The sequence below is a fragment of the Chenopodium quinoa genome, unplaced genomic scaffold (assembly GCF_001683475.1).
Source record: "Chenopodium quinoa cultivar QQ74 unplaced genomic scaffold, ASM168347v1, whole genome shotgun sequence".
NCBI lineage: Eukaryota > Viridiplantae > Streptophyta > Magnoliopsida > Caryophyllales > Amaranthaceae > Chenopodium > Chenopodium quinoa.
Window position 1 is genome coordinate 819,995 of NW_018743813.1, and position 26,620 is coordinate 846,614.

The following is a 26,620-nucleotide window of genomic DNA, read 5'->3' on the forward strand; positions in this document are numbered from 1 at the left end:
AAATGAAATGAAATTTAAAAGAAAAAAAAAATTAAACAAAAACACCCCAGCCACGCCACTTCCCCCAACCACATCTCCAGCAGTCCCCACCCCCACTAAAACCGCCCCATTTCCCACCACCGAAACCACCCACACCACCCAAAACCGTCCCCCTTTCCAACCAACAAGACCACCCAAATTCCCACCCCAGTCCCAAAAATAAAAAAAAAAAAAAAAAAAAAAAAAAAAAAACTACCCCTCCCCCTTTCTCTCTTTCTTTCCGACTCTCTCTCCTGTTTGTTGTTTCTTTTATGGATAATCGCCGTGGATACAAACTTCGACGAGATGTAACGGTATTTCTGGCCGAATTTTGTTTGATGGTTCATGTGGATAACCCTAGAATATAGAGAAACAGTTTATTTAAGTGGTAAAAGAGGGAGAGAGTGAGTGAGAGAGAGAGAGTTATAATTGGGTAAATGTTGGCTGCAGCGGGTAGCGCAGGGAAACGACAAGGGAGGAGGCGACAATGGGGAAGGGGAAGTGGAAGGGAAGGGGTTTTGTGGCTAGGAAAAGGAGGGAGTGGCAATAAAATACCGGAAATGCAACCTGAGTGGAGATTAAGCCTCAAAATTTCTTCGAGAGGGAGACAGTTTTGTAGTGGTAGGCTGAGGGGCGGCGGTTTCGGGGGGTCGAGGTGGGGAGAGGTGGCCGTTTCAGGGGGTTGGGGTTCCGGAGGTGGTGACACATGTCTCTATTATAATCGGTTGGAACCAATAAAAGTGAATAAACCAAAAGTTGAGATTAAATAAACCGATTTTTCCATGAGAAAGGTGGAGGAGATATGAGATAGTGGAATACTTTTATCTGAAAGAAAAAAAGTGGACCAACCTTTAATTGTAGATATTAGAAATATTTGTTGGTTCAACCCTTTACTTACTCCATCTCTTTAGTTGATATGTTTAGATTTTAGCACTATTCACACAGTCCCCTTTTATTGTCTTTTATAATTTAAATGTAACAAAAAATATAGACATGTTGTGTTTTGTTAAAATTGTCTTCACATATATATTCAAAATATAAACTAATAATTTTTTTCCTTAAAGATCATTAAAGATAATCATAGTTCAATATTTGCAAGAGAAAATGTGCCTACAGAAATGGAAGAAGTAAGGGACAACTTTCAATAAAATATTGTGTTAAAACTCAAGCTTTTAAATAAAATTCCATTCTCTTCCTACATCTCAAATCATAAAGAATGTTAAAGCATTACATAGATTATTAGATTGCTAAACGTGGAGGCTAAAACACTATTGGATTATACCATTTTGCAACACATTTTTTAAGATCAGACTAACATTCTCAGGGGTCGTTTGGTTGGGGGTAATCATCAAAGGGAAAGGGAATCAACCACCCTGATTCCCTTTGTTGGTGTTTGTTAATCATTTTTTCCCATTCCCTTTACCCCATCCATTCCCCCAAATCCTTCTAAGACCATTACCCACCCCCTAAGTATTTCCATTCCCATTCCCTACCACCCCAACATCACCACCTTCCTACCTACTCACACCACCGGAGCCCCTCCCCCGACCCTCGCCGCCCCTTCCTTGACCCTCGTCGCCCCTTCCCCGACCCTCACCGCCCCTTCTACGTCCCTGCAAAAGCATTCCTCTGGCCGTCGTGTCCCTCCTCCGCCACTCGCCGACCTTGAAAAACTTCCTAAACCCCTTGTCGGGATTCGCTGCCCATGTTCGCACCTCCCTCAACCCTCGTCGGAGGTTGTCGTACTTCCCCCATCCCTCGAAAACCTTCATCACCACCCTTGTTTCGATTAAGCGATTAATTTCAATTTCGATCTAGGGTTTTTTCAAGGCTGAGGAAGGTTTTGCGAGGGGCGGGGATGGTCGGAGAAGGGTGGCAAAGGGTGAGGGAGGTGCAGCGAGTGGTTCGGTGGTGTTTTAGTGGTGGAACGTTGGGTGGTTGTGTGGTGGTGGTGTGGTGGTGGGAGAGGTGGGTCTCATTCCCTTTGTTTTTAAAACAAACAACACCCCAAATTTTAGGCATTTTCATTCAATTCCTTGTCTTTCCTTTTGTTCATTCCATTCCGATTACCCCGTGCGAACCAAACGACCCCTCATTAAGTTAAATCAGCTAAAGAAGGCATTGAACATATGAATTAAATATACTAATTTATAAAACTATAGATTTAAACACTATTCTAACCTAGGTTGAACCACATCATTAACTTTAAAAAACCAACTGTCTTTACATAAGATAAAAAGAAAATGCTAGTTAAAAGACAAAAGAATATGTGGTGCATAATCTGAAAAAACATTTTATAGAGCATTTGAATTTGCTAGTCAAAATACAGCACTGTTGTTGTCTAAACAAAGCCATAAAATACCTTCACTGGCAAATTCTCATTGTAAGGATTCCTCAAATGCCGTGTTTTGTTGAAAGACAGCTCACACAACTGCCACAATGAAGCAAATAGTGTTATTAAATGAGTATATGGACCTTTAAAACAGTATAATTCATTTGGGAAAGTAAGACAACATCACATAAAGAGTTACAACCTATGTTACATGGACTCGGGTACGTGTCGGACACGGACACGTGTCCGAGTGTCCAATTCGTCAATTTCCAAAATTTTAGGACACGGGGACTCTGTCCTATATTTGGACACCAGTGCGGGGACACGACACTTTCATTTTTTGCAAAAAAATTATAGTTTTATAATTTTATATGTTTTTATCATTAGTGAACAAAAAATAAAAATAATTCGTAGTATAATTGGACACAAGGAATACAAGTATTACAATGAGTGAATGAGGGAGTACATTAAAAATAAAAAATTGAATTGAGATAGTGGAGTGTGGGTCCACACGGTAAAGAAAAAAAAGAAAGTTATTTGGGGTCTAGTGTCAGTCAAACATTTAATTTCAACCATGAATTTCTGATTTCTCTCTCCTCTCTCCTCTCTTATCTTCTCTTAAATGGAGTAAATTTGAACGGTCTTCTTGCTCAAGCTTGCTGCCATTTTTGAAGCTTAAAGAACATGAAGCTCTAGATGTCAACTGAAACTGCCGTGTCGTACCCGAATTTCACAACCGTGTCCGTGTCCGTGTCCGTGTCGTGTCATGTCGACACGGGTACGTGATGATTTTTGCGGAGTCCATGTAACAGAGATTGCAACAACAACAACAACAACATTGCCATTTCCCATAATGATTTGAAGTCAGGTAAAATGAATCAACATAGGGAACTGTCCATGAGAAATGAAACAAGAAAAATAAAAAAGTTAAAGAAACTAAACAACAATATGTGAGAAATAAAGGATGGTGTTAAGTGGAAACCCAATTCAAAAGGACCTGTAATTTTACTGCTAGGTCCAAAAACACTCATCACACGGACGTTCCACCTTTGAAGTGGGTGATTAAGTGGAAACCCAATTCAAAAGGACCTGTAATTTTACTGCTAGGTCCAATAACACTCATCACACGGACGTTCCACCTTTGAAGTGGGTGAGTCTGAGTCGTCAAGCTGATTCACCAAACCCTATCGCTTACTCATACCATCAAGAAAATACTGGCTACACCTCTTCTCAGCCCATTGCTCTAGGCTAGTGTGCCAATTGGTGACGGGCGGGCAAGGGGTGGCCTTTGGACACCAAGAAACTTGCCTAGGTTAGATGTAAGACAGAACCCAAACTCCGTTCTTGGGGGATTTAAACGCAAAGTTTATGGTTAACTGCTAAACATAAACTACATGAGAGCCCATTGACAGATTAAAGCAGTCTTATGGAAAAAAACATCACATTTTTTCTTTGATTCCGCTTACGAGCGCAGTACTTCTAGATATTGTACTAAGCATTTGTTTAAACTCTCCCAATTTATCCCTCTTATTTTCCCTTGGAGTTGGGTAACGCGGGGTCAGATTAGCTCAGAATCTCGTGATAAAGAGCGTGGAGGTTTGAGTCTACAATACGAGACTAATTCGATCCAACTATTTTTTCGAACCAGTTCGGGACCTCCGGCTAGACTAAATCCTAGTGAGAGCACTCTATAAAAGAGCTCGGACAATTAAGCCCTATTTCGACTATGTATTTATAGATTGAGTATGTAATTTGGTAGTTATTCTACCTGTTCACCCTAAATTTTCCATTCTTCTTCTTCTTTCTAACATCTACGTAGTGTGATAGGTTTTTTTTAAAAAAAAAAAATAGCCTTTTCTTTCATTCTACTCCCGCATCCTAATCAATGTGCTCACTTAACATGGCACATAATTTTAAGAAATATGTTGCTTGATCATCTAAAGCCAAAACCATGGGCCCTTGCCATTTTTAGACATGGGCAATCAAATTTGAGAAAAATGAAAAAGGAAGTGAGCATACCAAGTCTATGGAGTACATTGGTTTTATATGTTCTCATAAATCTAATATATATATATAAAGGGGAGTTTTTCCCCGAGTTTTTAGAGAGCCACGTAGGATTTAATTTTCTTAGCGCGCCACGTAGGATTATGAATTTAAGTAGTAGCCAATTAAGTAAGAGATTATTAATTTCTTTTACAATTAAATAATTCAAATGCCACGTAAGCAAAATTAGCAAATGAAATTTTAAAGTTTAAATTAATTAAATACAAAATATTATCTTTTGATATTAGGAATTTTATCTAATATTCTAAAACTAATATAATAACAATTTTAATCACATAAATATGAAAAATATTTTTGTAAAAAAAAATACTGACAAACCGTGTATCGCACGGGCTTCATCTAGTTATTCTTATAGAAGTCAGTTATTATATGCAACAAATTACAATGTCCATTAACTAAAAACCTTAAAAAACAAAAACAAAAACCAAAAAAAAAAAAAAAAAAAAAAAAAAAAAAAAGTGTTGACTTTAGCACTGTTCACATACTCTTCTTTGACTATTATTGGTAAATTTTACACAAGGCAAATCATAATCAAGTGGGATATGTCTCAATGTATAACTGTCAAATATCAACTTTCCACATTTTTTACTGTCATACTGATAATTACATAAATTAATGGTTGAAGTCATGTATTAACATGTGCGAAATTTAATATGTTCCAACCTTAAACCAACGGAAGAAGTATATATTAAATTATTCCACATTTGGCTCTTCACAAAAAAAGATAAAATTAAAATAATTGTAAATTGCAATTACAACTTATTTCATAATGAACATACCTTTAACCATTTGACTGAGAAATTTCTCCCATAATGCGCTGTCCCATGTGCATGCTTCCAGTTACCACCACTAGCAGTCTCACCAATTTTCGATGTCATCTTTGCACAGCCCTAGCAGTAGAAAATAAGCACTCTATCAGTGGTGTCTATAAACTTGGCAAACCCATCATCATCTAAATTGCCAGAAAGAATTACGAAACCCCACCTGAAAATGTCGAGTACGGTTAACAGAAAAAACTAAGATTACATGCTCAACAGTATCAAAAGCTTCATTCAGTTTGGCTTCGTTGCTTCTTTGGGTAGCCCATACACCTTGTTGAACAGATAACTCCAAGTTTTCACGATTGCAGCTCTTCACAATAAAATACCTGTATTTCAACAAATTGAAATGAAGGAAGAATATCCAAGAAAGTTTTTTATAAAAATCCCCAACCAGAAAAATGTATGAAATTGTTTGCAAAGAGTCAACTTGGTTTCAAAGGGATGAAACTGATATGATAAGCATGGCATCATTACATACATGATCTGGTAATTTTTATATACCCTTCCCTTCGCTCCCCATTTTTCCCATTTTCCTCTTTACCCACATTAAATATGCTAATCTGTGCTGCAAGATACGGTTTTTGGAAGACATGTGAAGCTAGATGGTTTGCATTGGTGCAGGTATATCAGAGCATTATATTGAATGATCTAAATGAAATAATTATAGCAGCTTTAGTGTGCCTGAATATCATCAAGTTCTTTCAAAGAGTAATTATTTGACAACAAAATCAACTCACATAGAAATGTAGCAAGTGAGTAAACTAAACAACAATACTCTACAACTACAACGTTCCTGTTGATAGAGCAAGAGAACATCAATACAGCACATGAATTAAGGATTACAGCAAAAAACAAATTTCCTTAACCATCCCATGAAACACTGAACAACACTAGAAAATAGAACAAGTTGCTACCAGTTCCATATCCTCTACCCTCCTTGTCCTGAACCTCCATATAATGCAGCTGTATGCAAACTTCATCTGAATAGAACTTCTAATCTCCAAACAGTGTGGGTGCATAAGTTCAATATAACACTTTCTGTCAACAACTTCCGCTTTAACAATTTTAACAAGAAAAAAAAAAAAAAAAAAACCAACAGGACCTTCACCTTCTCAGATCCTATATAGAATATAGAACGGTCCAGCAAGTACATATTGTTAAAATAACACTGAATCTTCAATAACAATAGAGGTAAAAGATGAATAGACAAGGAACACTATACCCTAAGTGCCCTCATAAATTCAAAAGAACTGGTCCATGATGTATTTACAAAGAAAAGCACAATGAATTCAGACAGAAACACTATTCCCCAAGTAATTCATGGTATTCAACGGTTAATTTACTGCATTGATGCCAAGGTAGAAGTTTGTTTAAAAAGAATAAGTGTTTGCAAAACAAAACTAATTAAAATTAATATAAGTTTGTGAGCTAAACCTTATTCTCTTTGGACCAAATATTAAATGAAACAAGGTAAGTGTAGCTTTCTAGGAGCCTGCCAACAGTAAATTTCAAAGTTCTCAATACACATACTCCTCCAAACCCCCCCCCCCCCCGAGGGGGGGGGGGGGGGCCTTAATGATCCGGTGGTAAGGTAAATAAGAGAAGGAAAAAAAAGGAGAAAATTCTAGTACAAATTACTCTCTCTTAATTTCTTTTAAGGATCTTCAAATTACTGGTTCTCCATATTTACACATGAGATTTGCCCCTTCCAAGCCCATTAAAATAACTCTTATCATTTATTGAAGTTTATAGAGAAATATACAATTATGAGAACAGTAATATACCAATTAGTTTCACTTTCATCTAAAAAACCTAAAAAAATTAGTGGTCCAATGCAATAACAAAGAGGAAAGTGTACCCCTTATCTAACACCAATCAGTTACTCATACAGCAATATAAGTATGTTGGTCCGCAGAAGGTATCACACTTAAAGGAAACTAGGGATTTTTTATATATCACAATAAGAAATTATGGTCATTGTACCAACACCCCTTGACCAAACAAAAATGCAGAAAGCCAAGATCTCTATAAAAAGGATAAAGTAGGTATCAACAATAAAAAAAATGAAACATATTTCACCATTTCTGTATAGCCACTGTAGAAATATTATATATATATATATATATATATATATATATATATATATATATATATATATATATATATATATATATATATGTATGTATGTATGTATGTATGTATATGTATATGTATATGTCTAGGTTCCAGATATACTTTTTATATGTGCAAAGGCAAAGATACAGCTTGTACAAGAATATTAGCCCTGAAATAAAACATCATATACAATAATTTGAATCATAAACCTTATAGAAAACTTAAGCACTCTGGACACACCTAGTTATCCCCTTAGGAAGTGGAGTAGCTGTCCTGCCTGTTTGACTAGATGAATTACTGTGAAGATTTTGTATGTTGTCCTGACCAGCCAGATGAGGCTGCTGTAATTGTTGCTGTATGTTGGAAGACTCTGTTGCTGTAGATTTTGGGACTGAACCTTGATTTGCAGTGTTAGCACCTTGTGGAAACTGCGACCTGTCTGCTTGCTGAGAATAATTTGTATTCCGTTGTTGAGAAAATCTATTTGAGACACCATAACTGTATGAGGTGAGTTGCTGGATCTTCTGAAGTACTTCGTCAACAGCAGGCGGAGGTCCAGGCTGCTTTGCATGTCGGTAACGACAGTCTGGCCCATTTGGACAGAAACCCAATTTGTACCTACAGTCAGTGATCCAACTTAAAATTAGAACCACAAATGCAGACTATCATTTACTAAAATACTCTTGCAATGCAATAATTTAACATCCAGTAAATGCCTATAAGAGCACTCTCAGTGATGGCCAAAAAAGTGCCCATGAGGAGATATAATGGTGGGGGGAAGAAAAAAAGCAGCAACACTCATGGATGAAACAAGAAATGCCCATGAGAAATTTCCTAACGCCATAAGGAAATTCCAAATGCTACAGTAATTCGTTAATGGCGGGCTGCTGAAATGTGGCAGCTCTGCCCCGCCCCCCCCCCCCCCCACCAAAAAAAAAAACGCATGTTACATTTTATTAATTTTTATAACTTAAAAAAAAAAACCATCGATCATAAATTTTATTTTTAATTATAAATAGACACCCATTTTACCATATTTTGACATCCTTTAAAAAATCTCTATTTTCGACGTAAGTACTTTTTTTCCAATTCCACTTACTATTATTGTCATTATTATTAATAATTAACTTACAGTTATTATTAATATTATAAGCACTTTAACTATAAGTTGATTAATGGAAAAAAAATAGCCAATGAGACAGAAAAAAAAAAAAAAACTGATTAAAAAAATAATCGAGAGTTTATCAAGTAAACTAATCTTAATAACCAAATAATATAACGCAAGTAAACACAATAAACTTTTGATTGTAATGTTTAAATATCTTAAATAATATTTACACCTTAAATAAATAGATTAACATTAAATGGTAGGATTGAGAAAATATGGAGGGGTATAGTTATAATAGGAGAGAGTGGTGGGTGAGAAGCTTTTATTTTCTTTTCTTTTTTTCTCTCTCACTGCTCTGCACCACCATTTACCTCTGATTTTCTGAAGCATAATCCATCTATAATCTAATCGCTAAGAGGTTTCAAAACAAAAAGGACGCTTTTTAGAAGCATTACAATTATTAGCCTAACGCCTCAGACGAGACTCCAAAAGTGAGAAGGATAAAGAACAGTTTAAATGTGTGCAGCATAGCCTTATCCTAGCTACCACAGATGATGTTTTGTTGAGCCCATTTTATATAAACTACCAAATCACAATCAACGCAAAAAGGCAGCTTAGAACTCCTCTAATTCTGTTGAAAATAAACATGTCCCAAAATGACAAGTTAGAGATAAGGATATGATAGACCGTGATATCCACAGATTTAATTTTGTCACTTACCTCAATAATAAAAAGAAGAGCAATAAGGAATATTTGTCCAAAAGCACCATTCAATAAAATTAGTGAGAAATACCTTCTACACTACTGTAATATATTATTAAAATGTCTTTAACGATTTTTTTACAAATATAATTAAAGATGTTCAAAGTCAAAGTAGTGCATTGGCAAACCGGTATGCTAAATAAAAAAACACAACTACAATGAAATGAAATAAATATTCAGCAAGATGTGGTATTTTATTATATTTAGTAGGTAGTGGAGCCAAAGTGAAGTAAGAGAATACTGCAGGGATAAACACGTGTTGATACAACATGACACCAAATACTAGTACAAATCCATCTCAAACCTGACATTGTGCACTTGAATACGTCACCTACGATAAGATACCACAAGTTCCTGTCAAAAGAAGGAAAAAAAAAAAAAAAAAAAAAAAAAAAAAAAAAAAAGGATACCACAAGTTATACACTTGGGGAATCTCCGAACATATACAAAGCCCACATATATAGGGGTTTTTGTCGCAAGGGAGATGCAAGTCCATCACCTTCGATCGCCTACATGGTCTAGTGGTAAAGGTCTAGTGGTAAGCATTAGAGAGAGAGAGAGAGAGAATTTACCCATTTGTAAAAAATTACATGGTACTACTTTGTGAGTTACCTAACCCGACAATCAATCAAAGCCTTACTCGAAGCGCGACACATCAAATTAAAATTAAATAGCACCATCTAAAACGTGAAGTTGTCACCTTCTTTTTCTTTTTGACACTCTTCTACATTTAGGCGCTGTTTGGTTTGAAGTAAACATTTTCGATGAAAATTTAGTTTTCATAGAAAAACACATTTTCAAGGAAAAACCTCATTTGCCATAAAAGAAAAATTATAGAGAAAAAAAAAATAGAAGTGGAAATGTGACAATTAATGAGAGGAAAGTAAAAAAGGGATGAGGAAGAGGAAGGAATAAGTGGCTTCCCTTTTCTAGTAAAGGAAAATATTTTCCACCAATAAGGTGTAATTTTCTACCATTGGGAAAAATGTTTTCCACCCGTTCAAAAAACAAACAAAGGAAAATAAGGATAAATGGAAAAATCATTTTCTATGAAAACATTTTACATCAAAGCAAATGAAGTCTTAAGGTTTGCTCTAGAACTTTTTTGTTATTCTTTTGCTTTTCTAACACCCTCTTTTTATTTATAAAATATATTGTATTATGTAAATGTCATGTTGTCCAAATTTAAACCCGATTTACATAAATTGTCATATCATGTCATAATTGTACCTATACCCATGCCCATATCACAACACTCCTAAACAAATCTAAGTTGTAGGTTACAAGTAATCTAAGATGGCCTAACAAGGAAAGTTATGCAAGAAATCAAGGATAGATGGAGTAGTATAAAAGAAAGTTCACATGAAGAAAATAAACAATTAGACTAATTCAATTAAAAGTGTACATGAATACTCCCTCTATTCCTAAATAATTTACTCGTTTGACTTTTATTTACTATTATATACTAAATTCGAACATTGTTTTGTAGTAACGTGTCACTAACCCAAGTAGTCAAGGTGTCCAAGCAATACAACCACCTAGGAGAAAAGGCAGCAGCAAACAGTCTTATGAATTATAGAAGCTCCAATTGAGAAGAGGACAACATTAATTAAGAAGAAGAGAAGGATGAAAGCAACTTAGTTTCTTTGTTGTTTAATTATGTTTTTCTAATTCAGCTAAGTATCACATGTTATGCTTCATGGTCATCCATGACCATCGTAGTATAAGTAGAGTAATCTCGGTAGCAGAGAAGATATCCAGAAATTGAGTGTAAACACATTGTGAGATTAGTAGCCTCAAGCTACTTAGAGAGAGTAATAGCGAAAAAGGCGCTGAGGCGCAGGGGGTGAGCGCTTAATTAGGTTTGGCAAGGCGTTTCGGGTAAGGCGCACGAGGCGCACATGAGGCAAACTTCAGCCAAAAAAATTTAACAGCCCATATATTGCGCGTCACTTCAAAGAGGCACACTGAGGCACGCCTTAGGAGCAGCGGAACCCCTCTCGCCTTAGTGCACCTTGAGCTTTTTTATACATTGGTAATAGCCTCAAGCTAATAACTTGTAATCCTCCTTCTTTGATTAATCAAGCCCCGTCTCAAGCCTCAGTGAGCGTGGTGCAACCCAATATAGCTTTGGCCATAAGGCGGTAGGGTCCACTCGATGATTGACGAAATCAGAGTTACAAGATCGAAGGGCAAAAGGGTTGTGCTTTAGGTGTGACAAAAGATGAGGGGTGCACCACCGTTATAAACAGAAGGAGCTCACCCTCATGGTCGCCGATGAAGAGGAAAACGATGGAGGATAAGGGGATGAAGGAGAAGAAACAAGGGAAACTAATGAACCCACCATTGAAGTGTCGTGTTCGGTGGTGGGACTTTCAAACTCAAAGAACATGAAGCTTGGTGGTGAAGTAAAAGAGCGACGGGTAGTGGTAATGATTGACCCTTCCAAAACAACTACTTTCCCTCCAAAGAACAACTCTTCCAACTGTTCATCGCACACGTCACCCTCAAACTCCGAGATAATCAATACAATACTTCTCCTGGACATCATCTTCATCATTGGACTATTCTAAAACCTCATACGCTTCCGCTGCCGCTGCCGCCGCCGCCTCCGCCTCCCTCACTACAACTTTGTCATGGACCTACCTGTCTTTCCACTCCACACTTCCAACTTTTTTATTTGGGTTTGTTGAAGAGGGAAGGTGGGGCACGAATTGGGTAATAAAAAAATTAAAATTAAATAAAAAATAAAAACTAAAGGCTAACATTTTTACATACCATGGATTATGGTCAATATTGGCGTTAAGGAGAGAGAATAGAGTGGTGTTGGGAGAGGAGAGAGAAGGGGACGGTGGAAGGTGGGAGGAGGAAAGAGGCAGAGATTGGGGTAAAAAAATTAAAAAATTAAACTAAAATTGAATTGAAAGTAAGTAAAAAATCAAAATTAAAATCTTAAAATCCAAACCAATAAAATCAAAACACATGTCATTTTAACTTGTTTTACCAGTTTTAAACAGGTTAATACTCAATCAAAGAAAATACCTCCAAAAGGTTGACTTATTCTTAGTTAATTAAAAGGTTGACTTATTTTGAGCTAACCGCTTAAAGGTTGGCTTATTTTTGACAAATTTTCCTATAATTTATTACAAATATAATTTGTATTTAAGTCTTGTTCTTTTCTAATGACAGATATGGAGGAGGATGGCACCACACGAACTGATATAGGCGGACACATGGATATTTAGCTAATCCAAATAATAAGAACAATGTCACTTGCAAGTATTGTATGAAAGTGGCCAAAGGAGGAATATTCAGACTTAAACAACATTTGGCTAGTGGTTACAGAAACATAAAATCTTGTCCAAAGTGTCCTGATCATGTGAGAGAAGAAATAATAGAATACATGTTAAAGAGAAAGAGTAATAGAGAGCAAGTTAATTTGATGCATGAGTTTGATCAAGTGGCTGACCTTGATGATGAAGATAAGACCTTGATGATGAAGATAATGAATTGCAAATGTTGGGATCTAACTCAAAAGGAAAAAGGCCAATGAATGTCAAAGCATCAAGCAATGATAAAAGAGCAAAACAAGTTGGTCCAATGGATGCTTTTTTTAGATCTCGTACACAAACACCGGGTACACAAAAAACCCTTAATGAATCTTACAAGAAAGAACAAAGGGAGAAGGCATGTGCAGATTTTTCAAAATGGATGTTTGATGTTGGAATTGTATTCAATGCTCTTAATTATCCTAGCTTCAAAATTGCTATTGTTCTATCACTAGAGTCGGAATTGGAATGAAGCCTCCAAGTGCATATGATGTCAGGGTTCCTTTTCTAAAAAGGAAGTTTAGAATGTCGATGAGATCATGAAAAGTCACAAAGAAGAATGGGCCAAATTCGGATGGGTGGACTGATAAATGTGGTAGGACAATCATCAACTTTCTAGTCAATTGTACGAAAGGAAGTATGTTCCTTGAATCTGTTGATGCCTCAAGCTATATAAAGACGGGGAACAAACTATATAACCTGCTAAGTGCTATTGTTGACAAGATTGGAGAAAACAATGTTGTGCAAGTTATCACAGACAATGGAAGCAATTATGTTGCTGCTGGTAAGAAATTTACAAAAAAAAAAATTGTTTCAAATTAATTTTATTATTTCACTAGTTTCTTATATAACTTTGTTTTGATTAGGTACCCTCTTAATGGCAAATTATCCACACTTGTATTGGACTCCGTGTGTAGCTCACTGTATTGATCTTATCCTTGAAGATATTGGACGACTTCCTATCATTGAAAGAGTCCTAAAGAGGGCAATTCAAATGAATAGCTTCATTTATCAACGCCCTGGTCTTCTATTTGATGAGACAATTCACTAACCAAAAGAACTTGTTAAGGCCAGCAAAGGCAAGGTTTGCTACTGCATTTATTACATTATCATCAATACACAAGCAGCAACACAATCTAAGAAAAATGTTTACTTCTCAACAATGGAGAAGTAGCAAATGGGCTAAGGAACCAGGAGACAAAAAAGAAGCAGCTGAAACGGTTATGATGCCTTCCTTTTGGAATGGTACAGTGTATGCATTGAAGCTAACAGGTCCATTAGTTCGTGCACTAAGGTTGGTGGATGGTGAAAATAAACCTCCTATGGGCTACATATATAAGGCAATGGATCGTGCCAAAGAAGCAATTTCAACATCATTCAATCAAAATGAGTCCAAATACAAAGAAGTCTTTGAGATGATTGATAAGGATGGGAATGTCAACTACACCGTCCTTTAAACGCTGTTGGACACTTGCTGAACCCTGAATTTTTTATGATAATCCCGAAACTGAGCAATGTGAAGAGGTAGTAAATGGATTATATGAGTGCATCCAATGGTTGGTCCCTCAACTTGACAAGCAAGACAAGATTATGACCGAGCTCACTTCTTACAAGCAAGCAAATGGTCTCTTTGGAAATCAAATGGCTATAAAGCATAGGAAAACTAAAGCTCCATGTAAACAACTTATATCAATTCAATTAATTGTAACTATTCACCTAATTACATACTAATCTCTATAATGTAAATTTTAATTTTGTAGGTGGTGGTCTTGTTATGGTTCTTCTACACCTACTTTACAGCAATTTTCCATAAAGATTTTAAGTCTTACATGTAGTGCATCAGGTTGTGAAAGAAATTAAAGTACCTTTGAACATGTAAGTGGTGTTTCCTTCTAATTATTTATTAAAATTGATTTGTCAATTTCTCGGAGGTTATAGCTAAATATATTCTGTTTTGACAGATTCATTCAAAAAAGAGGAATCGACTCACACAATCTCGTTTAAATGACTTGGTGTGTGTTAAGTATAATCGGGCATTGGTTCAAAAATACAAGTTTCGTGATAAGATTGATCCCATAGCTTTGAAAGATATTGATGATAGCAATGAGTGGTTAACCGGAAGGATAGAAGAAGATGCTGAAAATGATCATGTGTTTGATGATGATGATGATCTTACATGAGGCCAAGTTGCTAGTGCGGCCGGAATTTTTGAAGAAAGATTCAACTTGAGATCAAGAGGAGGTAGACTTGGAGAAAATATTGGTAGTTCAAGCAAAGGAACCATACAAAGGCAGCCATTAGGACAAGCAAATGAAGAAGAAGATGAAGATGATGATGAAGGCTACTTGTCACTTAATGGAGATGATATGGGAGATGTTTGATGCTTTGATGATTAAATAGGATAGTAGGAGCAAAGGAGGACAGATTTACATATCCTTTTAAAACTACTATATTTGTTTCCTAATTGCTAGTGGCCTAGTGCATAATATACACTATTTTGTATGCGATGTTTTTGGAAAACTATGTGCAATGAGAAATCAATGTTTTTCTTATATATTTATGTGTTTTAATATTATATTTCAATCACATATATATATGCATAAGTGAAGGGACCTCTAAATGTAGAAAAGTGCGCCTTACTTAGATAAGGCGCGCGCCTTGCGCTTGTGCCTATCGCCTAGGCTCTGGAACCCCTATCGCCTTAGTGCGCCTTCACTTTTTTATACACAAGGTCAAGCTAGATGGAGGAGTTACCATCACCGAGGAGTTCTTACCCTTGTCTTTGGGAAATGCCGAGGTGATACTCGGGGGTTCAATGATCGGAGAAATTGGGATCCATGATCACAAATTGGAAAACTCATGTCATGAAATTCGCCATCGCCATAGTTCCGATGACCTTGGGAGGCGACCCCGCACTTGAGAAATCACGTCTCGTTGAAGGCTGTGGTGAGAAGCATGGGTAAAGAAAAGGTTAGGCTCTTAGTGGAGATCAACAAAATTGAGGAGGTACAGGCCTAAGCCACTAGGCCCATACCAGAAAACATGAAAGGCCTTCTTGAAAAATATTAGAAGGTGTTCAATATACCAATGGGACTTCCTCCTCAACGTGAGCATGAACATGCAATCACACTCAAGGAGGGGAGCAACCCCAAACCTTAACGCTACCCTCAAATCCAAAAAGATGAGATCGAGAAGCTTATTCGAGAAATAATCGAGGCCGGAATAATAAGGCTATCCACAAGTCTTTTTTCTAGCCCGGTCTTGCTTATCAAAAGAAAGACGGGTCTTGGTGATTTTGTGTGGATTATCGGGCTTTAAACAAGGAAATGGTACTGAATAAATATCCCATTTCGGTTATCGACGAACTCCTTGATGAGCTCCATGGGGCTAGAATTTTCTCAAAACTCAATTTAAAATCGGGTTACCGTCAAATTCGGGTGAAACCCGAGGATGTGCCTAAAATCACTTTTCGTACTCACGATGGTCATTACGAGTTTCTCGTATTGCCCTTTGGCCTTACTAATGCACCGGTCACATTCCATTCCAATCCTTGATGAATGATATTTTCCGTCCTTTCTTATGGAAATTCGTCTTAGTATTTTAAACGATATTTTGGTGTATAGCAAAGATGAGTGTGAACATGCCAAACACTTAGAAGAAGAATTTGAAAGATTGACAACAAACATGCTCTATGCCAACTTTAAGAAATGTGAGTTTCGTCAAGAACAAGTAGCATACTTAGGCCATGTTATATCTTGTCATGGGGTGTCCATGGACCAAGAAAAGGTGCAAGCAATCATGAATTGGGCCTGCCGTAAGAACTTGAGGGGGCTTAGAGGCTTCCTTGGGCTAACGGGCAATTATCGAAAATTTGTAGCCCGATATGCCTCGATCGCCGGTCCACTTAAAGGACTGTTATGGGTGGACCGAGGAAGCGACTCAAGCCTTCCAACGGCTTAAGGAGGCCATGGTCACCGCCCCCGTATTGACTATGCCAAATTTTGCTAAGACGTTCGTAGTAGAAACGATGCTTCAGGATATGGGCTAGGGGCGATCCTCATGTAAGTTTGTCGGCTCATCGCTTATTATAGCAAGATGTTGGGAATTCAGGCCCAAGCCAAGTCCATTTACGAGAAGGAACTTATGGCCATTTGCCTAGCCATAGTTCGATGGAAGCATAATCTAATGGGCTGACACTTTGTGGTGAGAACCGACTAACAAAGTCTTCGTTACATCACATAACAAAGGAAAGTCGGGGAGATTATCAAAAGTGGTTAAGGAAGCAGTCAGGTTTGAATTTGAGGTGCAATACAAACCCGGGGCCTCTAATCGGGTTGCGAATGCACTATCCGCATAGGAGGAGAAATAGGCCAAGTTGTTTCCAAGGCCCAACATTACAATGGTTACTTCAACTTCGTTAGAATTGGAGAAGGAATTAGAGGCTGATGTTTGCTTAGCCCAAATCAAAAAGGCCCTAAGCAAGGGAAACGGTCCAAGTGGGTTTAAACAAGAGGGAAGTAGGCTCCTCTACAAAGGGAGAATCGTGATACCCAGCCTGAGTTATTAAACGAATATCACGCCACCCCTACTCGTGGCCATAATGGGTTACAGGTCACCGCTTATTAGTATTGGCAAGGGATGAGGAAAGATGTAGGGGAATTTGGGCGCAAGTGTGAGGTATGCTAACGGAACAAGGTTGCTAACATCCGCTTGGGCTCCTACAGCCGCTTTCGATTCCGGGGACGATTTGGGAAGATCTATCAATGGACTTTGTGGAAGGCTTGCCCTCGTCCAAGGGAATAGATTCGGTGTTGGTGGTGTTGAACCGGTGGTTCAAGTATAGCCATTTTATCGGGTTAAAGCACTCTTATAATGCGCTGCGGGTGGCCGATTGTTTCATGTGGAGGTGGTGCGCTACCATGGGTTCCCCTCTTCCATCGTCTCTCATCGTGACAGAGTATTCATGAGCATATTCTGAAAGGAGCTATTTCGACTCCAGGCACACATCTGAAACGGAGTACCGCTTATCATCCGCAACTCGGCGGACAAACCGAGATAGTAAACAAGGGGCTTGAAGTGTACCTACGGTGCTTTATGGCGGGGCAACCGAAACACTGGGCTAAGTGGTTGGCATGGGCAGAGTACTCATATAATAAGTCGCCACATTCGTCGCCCAAGATGACCCCTTTCAAGGTGGTATATGGTCGAGATCCACCCAAGTAGTGGCGGCTGAGTTTAGGGCAAACACCGGCCAGCAGCTTAGTGGAGGGGTTAAGGGAGCGAGATTTTGTGCCTGAGGAATTACGTCTTAATTTGGCACAAGCGCAACAATTGATGAAGGGATTCGCAGATAAAAAGAAAAAAGATGACAAGTTCATGGTTAGGGAAGCAGTTTACTAGAAGCTTCAGCCATACCTTAAGAAGTCCTTAGCGAAGCGGCCTTTTATGAAGTTAGCAGCAAGGTATTACAGGCCTTATACAGTGGTGCAAAGGGTCGGGAAAGTTGCTTACAAATTAGACTTGCTACCAACCAGCAAGCTTCAACCCGTGTTTCACATCTCCTAATTGAAACGCGCGGTGGGGGACGCCTTGGTGAACCTCCCATAGTAGATTAACGATGAGTGCGAGTTGGTAATTGAACCTAATGCAATTATGGATGTCCGACAAGCGGACGCCGTCAATGGGAAGGGGAGGGAAGTCCTGTCAAGTGGAAAGGGTTGCGGAGTTCAAAGCCAAGCCACCTGGGAAGATGGCGAGTCCCTGTTAGCGCTTCCCTGACTTCCTTGAGGATAAGATGAGTCTTTTGGGCAGGGTATTGTCACGGACCCAAGTAGTCAAGGTGTCCAAGCAAGTCAACCACCCATACGGGTCCATGCAAGAAGAAGGCAAGTCAACCAAGGAGGTGAAAAAGCAACAGCAGCAAACACTCTTATGAATTATGGAAGCTCTAATTGAGAAGAGGACAAAATTAATTAAGAAGAAGAGAAGGAAAGAAAGCATCAAAGCAATATATTTTTTTTTTTTTGTTTAACTGTATTTTTCTAATTTAGCTAAGTATCACATGTTAAGCTTCAACGAAATCCTTGACCATCTTAAGTATAAGTAGAGTAGGTGAGAGTAATAGCCTCATGCTACTTGGTGAGAGTAATAGCCTCAAGCTACTTGGTCAGAGCAATCTTCAAGCTATTAACTTGTAATCCTCCTTCTATTATTAATCAAGCATTCAACTTTGTTGCTTTAATTCGTCATAATTTCCGGCAACCTAAGTCAGTCCATACATAACGTATAAAAAGCAATTTTATCATGAAATATATAGTTATATAGGTATTAATGATCTAACTTTTTAATATTTATTTTACTAATATTTAATCATATATATTGCTATATATCCAAACTAATGTAGTGACATGTGTGTCAATTATTTAGGAACGAAGGGCGTACTTTAACTTACAAATAATTAGTTAAGATACTTGTCAAAGTTGGTATATATGAATAGTACAACACTAAAAGTGCTGCCATTTTTTTAAAAATGATTTCGGGAAGCATTTTATAAGCCAAAGGATTTTGAAGTGGAGTTTACTATCCAACAAGATACAATTTTTCAACCATAAAACCTTTTCTTATTCTTCTTTACCAAACCATGCCCCTCTCCATCACCCCAACCGCCGTCTTAGAAAGATTTTGAAACCAAACATATAGAAGTATCCTCTTCTGAAGACATTCATGATAGGCTCAAAGGCTACCATGTGATGCCTTAGAGTTTGCTTTACAAACTGAAGTCTTGAAGGGATTCTATTACAGCTTGAAATGTCCAATATTTATGAGGGGAACTCTCATTAATGGCCCTATGAAATTGCACTCTACATTTGGTAGCTAAAAAAGTTTGCAAATCTAATAAATGGCCTTATGCTTTGGCATTTTTGTATAAACAATCATTAATAATGGTTTTTGGTTTAAAAAAAATACATTATCATGCTTAACAAAAAAGTGTTTAGGTTAAATTTAAAGGAAAAGGAAATGAATAAAGAAATGACTATGATATGAATCAATTAACCTACCCATAAAACAGCCCAAACTATCAAACTCCATGTTACAAGTAAAACTCTAGATGAGGATCTTCTATTATCTAATTCAACCTTGAAAGGAAGAAAGATATATAAATCCACCCTCTCTCACACACATCTTCATTCTTCATTGTTAAGCAAGATAGGTTTATAAATCCCCCTCTCTCACACACATCTGCATTCTTCGCTATTCAGCAAAATAGGTATATATCCCCCCTCTCACAAACATCTGATGAGCACGATAGGTATATATACCCCCTCTCTCACACACATCTGGAGGCAACTAGATGAGATTGACTCATGCGGTGGATGGTGGCAGTTATTGAGTTGTGGCTTGGTGGTAAAATCAATGCCCTGCTGATGGTGGTGATGGTGGCTCCCTTGGTGAGTTGATTGCATAGCTGGTTAGTTGGTGATAGTTTTTTTTTCTTTTTCTTTTTCTTTTTCTTTTTCTTTTTCATTTTTTTGAAGCAATAAATATCAACAAATATTATCCACTCGAGTGATAAAATAACCAAATACACTCATTAATGCCACCCTTGAATATAAATCAGAAATATTGGGTTATTCATGAAAATTGCAATTTCTTTTGGCAATCAAACAAAATATACAATGACACAAGATCACCAATGAAAACTCCCCCTTTTCTCAAAGGTAGGAAGTGAAGGAAAATATAGACACCAAATATGCTACTTGGTAGGGCCTTTGTGCTACAAAAGTTAAAAATTGTAGATTGAAACTAAAGGCAGTCTTTTACTCTTATGTTCCATGGCTTTTTATGTGTAGTGTAGAATTTTCATGTGGTGAGATTTGTGAGATAAATATACATGCTTAAATTGAGGATGTGAATTTTAATTCTAGAAACCAAATTATTTTTAGTTCTAAAACAAAGTATTTGTTGCATTAAAAATTTTTAAAATAAAAAAAAAATGAAAAAACGATAGTAAAAGCAACCTCTTAACCCATTGAATTTTTGTTGAAGTAGGATGCCAAGGTGTTCTTAGCAAAGGCAAAGTCGACACAAAGAAGCATGGCAAAGATGAGTTTGTCGGAGAAGAAGAGATGGATCATAAAAAATAAAAATAAAAATAAAAGAAAGAAAAAAGAATGGCAAAGATGAGTTTGTCGGAGAAGAAGAGATGGATCATAAAAAAATTAAAAAAAAAATTAAAAAAAAAAAAAGAAGCATGGCAAAGATGAGTTTGTTGGAGAAGAAGAGATGGATCATAAAAAAAATGGTGATGATAGAGGATAGAAAATAAGTACAAGGGAGAAAGGTATTCTGTTATTATGTAGCAAGCAAACACTTAATTAGGTATAGGTTTCATGTATCAAAATTAGAGATCAGATATTAACCCCATACCTCATAACTTAAAGTTATTTGGCCCCTTAAGGTTGTGGTAACAACAAAAATGAGCTCCCTATATCTTAGTCCTTGTGCTTAACATTCTTCAATAAAAGTATACGTAATTTTCTTTATAAGAAAAAGAGCATGGCAACGGGTTTTCCCTTATGTGTTTGATCTTATAAATACCTTTTAAATTTGTTGAACCATCTTTAGCTCTTTACATACTAGCCACTCACTATGTACCATTGGTATACACTTCTTTTATTGCTCATTGAACTTCCTCTTCTAAATATTAACTTACCGACTATCATTCTAAACAAAGGCTGTTATTGGCTAGAGAATACAATTATATATTAAACAAAGTTTAGTCAGACTAAGTAACCGCTACGGTGCTGCCAGGTTTATATCATAAAATATAATGTTCAATAAAACCCCTACTCTCCTTTCCTTCACACAATCAATACTAAGGAAAATAATTAACAACTATCTGAGCTAAGGAGGATGTATACTACGGATGTTTAAAATTAGCCCCCCAAAAAACAAGAATTTTATTAATTAAGAATTCTCTTAATAAAAATAAATTTAGATAAAATCTTATAGTTCCTCTGTCCACAAATTTTGAGTCTACGAGTAACATGGGCAAGGCATCCCTAGAAATTCTGATCCGGACAGCTGCAACACCTTGGTCACTCTCAAAAAATTCTTCTTCAATCTATTTCTGATGTGAAAATGGAAAACCGGCTACACTATAACCGGCACAATCATCATAAATCTAATGGGAGTGGTTTAGTAATCTACTGGTATATATTTATTTAGAAGTCAGTTTTAAGATGAAAGCTTCAAAAGCCTAATCCATTAATTCTAACACTTTATCTTTTGAAAAAAAAAATCTCAATAACTACCCAGTACCTACACCAATAGGCAATAGCCTCGCCAATGCACTTCCATATAATCCCGTATGGACAGGTACACTCTAGTCTACTAAAATAAAGAAGACATCAAATATAAGAATACGTAAGGTGTTTTCTCACCACATCTCCTATCCCAGCCGTTACTTAACCCAAATAAATCTAATTAATCGAGCCTTCACAGAGCAAATTCTGCTAAAGAATCAATAATTCACTAAATAGTATTTGGCAACACCTACCCGCTCACCTTATTTCTATTAGCGGGGCGTTTGGCAATAGGGATAGGGATAATGAGGATAAGAAGGTAGGATAAGGATAGGGAATTAATAGGTGGGATAAGGATAAAAATTATGTTATCCATTATTTGGTAAGATTTGGGAATTAAATTGGAATAAATAGTAAAATTAAATAACTATCCTTGCTAACATTTCTCCTCTCCCCTCTTCCTTCCCTTTCATTAAGGGTAAAATTGTTTTTACATTTCAAAATTAATCCCTACACCTTGTACATGCCCCCCCCCCTCCTCTTGTTACAAAAATCTAACTATTTTTTATCCCTATCCCTTTCATATGGGATAGAACAATTCCCATTAAACAAACAAGGGATTATAGGATACAAGGGATTATTAATCCCTATCCCACCTACAATCCCTACAAACAAACACCCCCTAGAAGTACAGCACAAACGCATATACCAATAACTACAGGCCTTGATATCACTTTTAATCATGTTAAACATGGCATTGTTAAAGAATACTTCCATTCTCCTACTACAATTGCAGGCCAACCAATTCAACACTAACAACGGTCCGACAAGCTCGGCTATCAGTCAATCGGGAAAGCAATAAAATTCAACACTAACAACAGTCCGACAAGCTCCGCTATCAATCTACTAGAAAGCAATACAATTCAGCACTAACAGCGGTCCAACAAGCTCCGCTATCAATCTACTAGAAAGCAATACAATTCAGCACTAACAGCGGTCCGACAAGCTCAACTATCAATCTACGGGAAAGCAATACAATTCAACACTAACAGCGGTCCGACAAGATCAGCTGTCAATCCACGGGAAAGCAATACAATTCAACACTAATAACGGTCCGACAAGCTCGGCTATCAATCTACGGGAAAGCAATACAATTCATAACTACTCACCTTAAAAACAAGTAAAATCACAAACAAACAAATTGATTAAAAAAAATTAGAGACATACATGTTGCACTCTTTAATATCTTCATTGGTGTGCTTGTAAACACAATCCTGCTCACGACACTCGCCATACAATCTGAAGAACCGGCAGACGGGCATCCGAGACTTGTCGTATTGGTGAAGGAAGCCGCAAGAATCCCCCTTCATACACAGGCTGCGAAGCCAATGGCGGCAAACGGTTTGCCGGAAGCTGCGGCGATTGCCTTGCCCTGAAGTCTGGTCAGAAGGGGCAGAACCGCCAGTTGCGACGGCGGCTCCGGCGAAAGGGGCGGCATTTGGATCAGGTTGGATGACGGGATTAGAAGCAGTGGGGATGTTAGGGATAGTGTCGAGGTTGCCTTCAAAATCGAAGCTCAAACTTCCATCAGTGTCTTCCATTGATGGTGTTATGGTAGATTGGTTAGGGTTTTAGAAGCATTGGAATGGAATTGGAAAATGGTTTTTTTTGAGAAAGAGTGTTACTCCCTCCGTGTTTTTTTAAATGTTACACCTAGGGGTGAAAGTTCGGTTTACGGTTTGGATTATAGCCAAAACCGAATTCAATCCGAATTAATTCGGTTTCGGAAATCTCAATCCGAATCCAAATCGAATTCAGATTCGATCCAATCCAATCCGAACCGAATTAATTCGGTTTTTCAAATTAGAATTCAATCCAAACCGAAATTTGTTCCCTTCTTTTGCAACATTCAAACCCGAAACTCAAACTTCACCCAAAAAATTCCTACAATCATTTCTTGTTAACTACATTCTTTGTGAGAGAGTAAAATATTGAGAAAAGGAGAATTGAGAATTAGGTTTAATTTTAAAGTTTATACGTAGTATATGAAAAGGGAAAGTGGTTGGATAATTTGAAAAAGAAAATGGGCTACAAGTATTGGGTTGAAATTCGGTTTGTAATTCGGTTTTCAGTTTTTAAAACCCCAAACCGAATCCAATCCGTAATCCATATTCTTTAATTTTTCCAATTGGATCCAATTCAAATTAAAAAAAAATCCAAATCGAATTACTAATTCGGTTTGGTTTTCAGTTCGGTTCGGTTTTAATCCAAATTACTTTCACCCTTAGTTACACCTATCAAATCCGGTCGTATTTTAATAAGTGTTGCACTTCTATTTTTGGCACAAAGCTACATTATGATATTATATCTTTTTCCACTCATGGTCCCATCCAAACCCACTACTACTTTTTTATTATATCCTTCCTCTCACATTCATTACTTTTCAATAAACTATTAATTCCACTATTTTTCTTTTACAATTTTTTAATACTCCAACTACCCCACTTACCTCTTATTTTATTTAACTCAATTAGATTGTCTAAAACTATGTGCCGGTCAAACTGTAACACTTAAAAAAACACGGAGGGAGCATTGATTTTTGGGGATTGGACAGCATACTACCAAGGGAGCGAATCGAGAATTCAAAGTAGAGGTGTCAAAACTGAACCAAACCACGGAAAATTATCCATTTTGAACTATAAGTGATCTGATTTGTTTTGAGAGACTTTACACCCAAACCCGATCTGTAATCGAGCTAAACTCAATCCGAATCTGAATTGGATCCGATTTGAACTTAATTCGGCACCGATTTGACCCGACATGAACTCAACACGAAATGATTTGACCCGAATTGAACTCAAACTGAACCAATTTGAACCGACCTGAACTCTGAACCGAAATTGATTCAACAAATACCCGATTCAATCCAAATTGTTTTTTATCCAAACTGCTATTAACCCAACCCAATTTTAACCCGACTTGATTTTGACTTGACTTGGCATCTCTAAAGTTATATGTGATAGATTGAGACAGGTTCTCCCTTATATAATTGCTGAGGATCAAAGTGTCTTTGTGCACAGCAGATACATAGTGCATAGCATCACGGTCTGTCAAGACTTGGTTAGGCAATATGGCAGAACAAATGCAAATGATGGGTGTTAAATTAAGCTGGATTTGAAGAAGGCATATGATACAGGTGAATGGAATTTCATAAAAGAGATGTGTGGAAGCTCTGAAATTTCCTCAAAGTTTCATTGAAATGATCATAATATGTGTAAGAACTCTTTTAATGATATTAGGGGTCTGCATGGATTATTTAAGCCAAAAAGAGGTTTGAGACAGGGTGATCCCCTCTCTCCTCCTATTTTTTGTTCTTTGTATTGAATACCTTTCAGAATATTGGAGATTATGACTTGTGAGTTGCATGGAGAAGTTCAATTTTCATCAAAGGTGTAAGGCTTGGGTTTGACTCATTTGTATTTTGTTGATAACCTAATTATTTGATGTAAAGGGGATGTGGAGTCTATTAAGCTGATGATGAAAGGGTTTGAAGTCTTTTCTAAGGCAACTGTTCTGAAGGCTAATCTTAAAAAAAAAAACTCAGTATACTACATTGGGATGAATAAAAGCCTGGTTAATGAGGTGTTGGGTATTACTGAGTTTGTAAGAGTAACTCCAACGGCAAGCTAATTATCAAATTAACTTGTCATGCCACATAAGCTTTCAAGCTAATTATGTTTGTAGCTAGTTTGATCCCCAATGGCTAGCTATTAGCTTACTATTTAAATTATCAATTTATTATTTTTATCTTAATTACTAATTGACTTTTAACATTTTCTTTTTGACAAGTTTTTATCAAGCAAATTTAGCTTGGCAAAGCTAATTTGCTTGACTAAGCTAATTACGTATTTTTACTCCAATGGTCAAGCTAGTAGCTAGGGAATATTTAAAATTGCAAGCAAGTCCCTATAACCATTGGAGTTTCTCCATGAGGTCATCTATCTTTTAGATACTTAGGGGTGTCAACCAACTAAAAAAGATTTTCTATAGTCGAATGTGAGAACATGATAGACAAAATTTGTGCAAGGATTAAGATTTGGAGGTCTAAAAACCTTAATATTGCTGCTAGACTTGTCCTGCTAGGGATGGCAAATGTAAACGCATATCCGCCAACCCGATCCACCCGATTTAATTTAATGGACGAATATCCCTATTAAATGGATGAAGAGTAAGTGACGTATGTGGGTGACAAATCGGGTCGGATTCGAGTTTAACTCCGCGTCATCCGTCACCCGATCCGTTATCCACCCGAAATTATTATTATTATTATTATTATTATTATTATTATTATCATTATTATTATCATTATTATTATTATTATTATTATTATTATATATATATATATATATATATATATTACGTGCGATTACACTCTTACCCCTCGTTATGCAATTATTCTTGCATAACGGGAATCCCTTTAAACAAGGCTCATTATATATTGTTGCGCTTTATTCATTGTTCATGCATTCACTCAATTAGTCCACTTATGTTTGGTATACAAATATACAATGACGATTGATGTGGATGATGTTGGATCTAATTATGATGATTCTAAATAGAATGGTGTCCTTCAAACAAGTGTATTATTCCGATAGACGGTTCGGAATTATTAGAAAGCTAATTATTCAGTGAGGTCAAATGATCGGAATGCCTAGCTAGAGGCCACTTTTGATCAGTAATATTAATATATATTAATATTACATCTT

The 26,620-nt window shown here is 36.9% G+C and overlaps 1 protein-coding gene across 1 annotated transcript in view; it reads right to left on the minus strand.

The window, feature by feature from the left end:
- Positions 1-23,607, minus strand: part of LOC110685423 (30-kDa cleavage and polyadenylation specificity factor 30-like) — a 30,649-nt gene extending 7,042 nt beyond the window's left edge. Inside the window, exons 1-5 of the mRNA XM_021861955.1 lie at positions 23,082-23,607; positions 7,591-7,968; positions 5,399-5,561; positions 5,194-5,304; positions 2,381-2,449 (exon numbers count right to left, since the gene is read on the minus strand). Of these exons, the coding sequence (XP_021717647.1) occupies positions 2,381-2,449; positions 5,194-5,304; positions 5,399-5,561; positions 7,591-7,968; positions 23,082-23,455 (1,095 nt within the window). The 5' untranslated portion in view covers positions 23,456-23,607. The remainder of the gene's footprint in view (positions 1-2,380; positions 2,450-5,193; positions 5,305-5,398; positions 5,562-7,590; positions 7,969-23,081) is intronic.
- Positions 23,608-26,620: the final 3,013 nt, after the last annotated feature.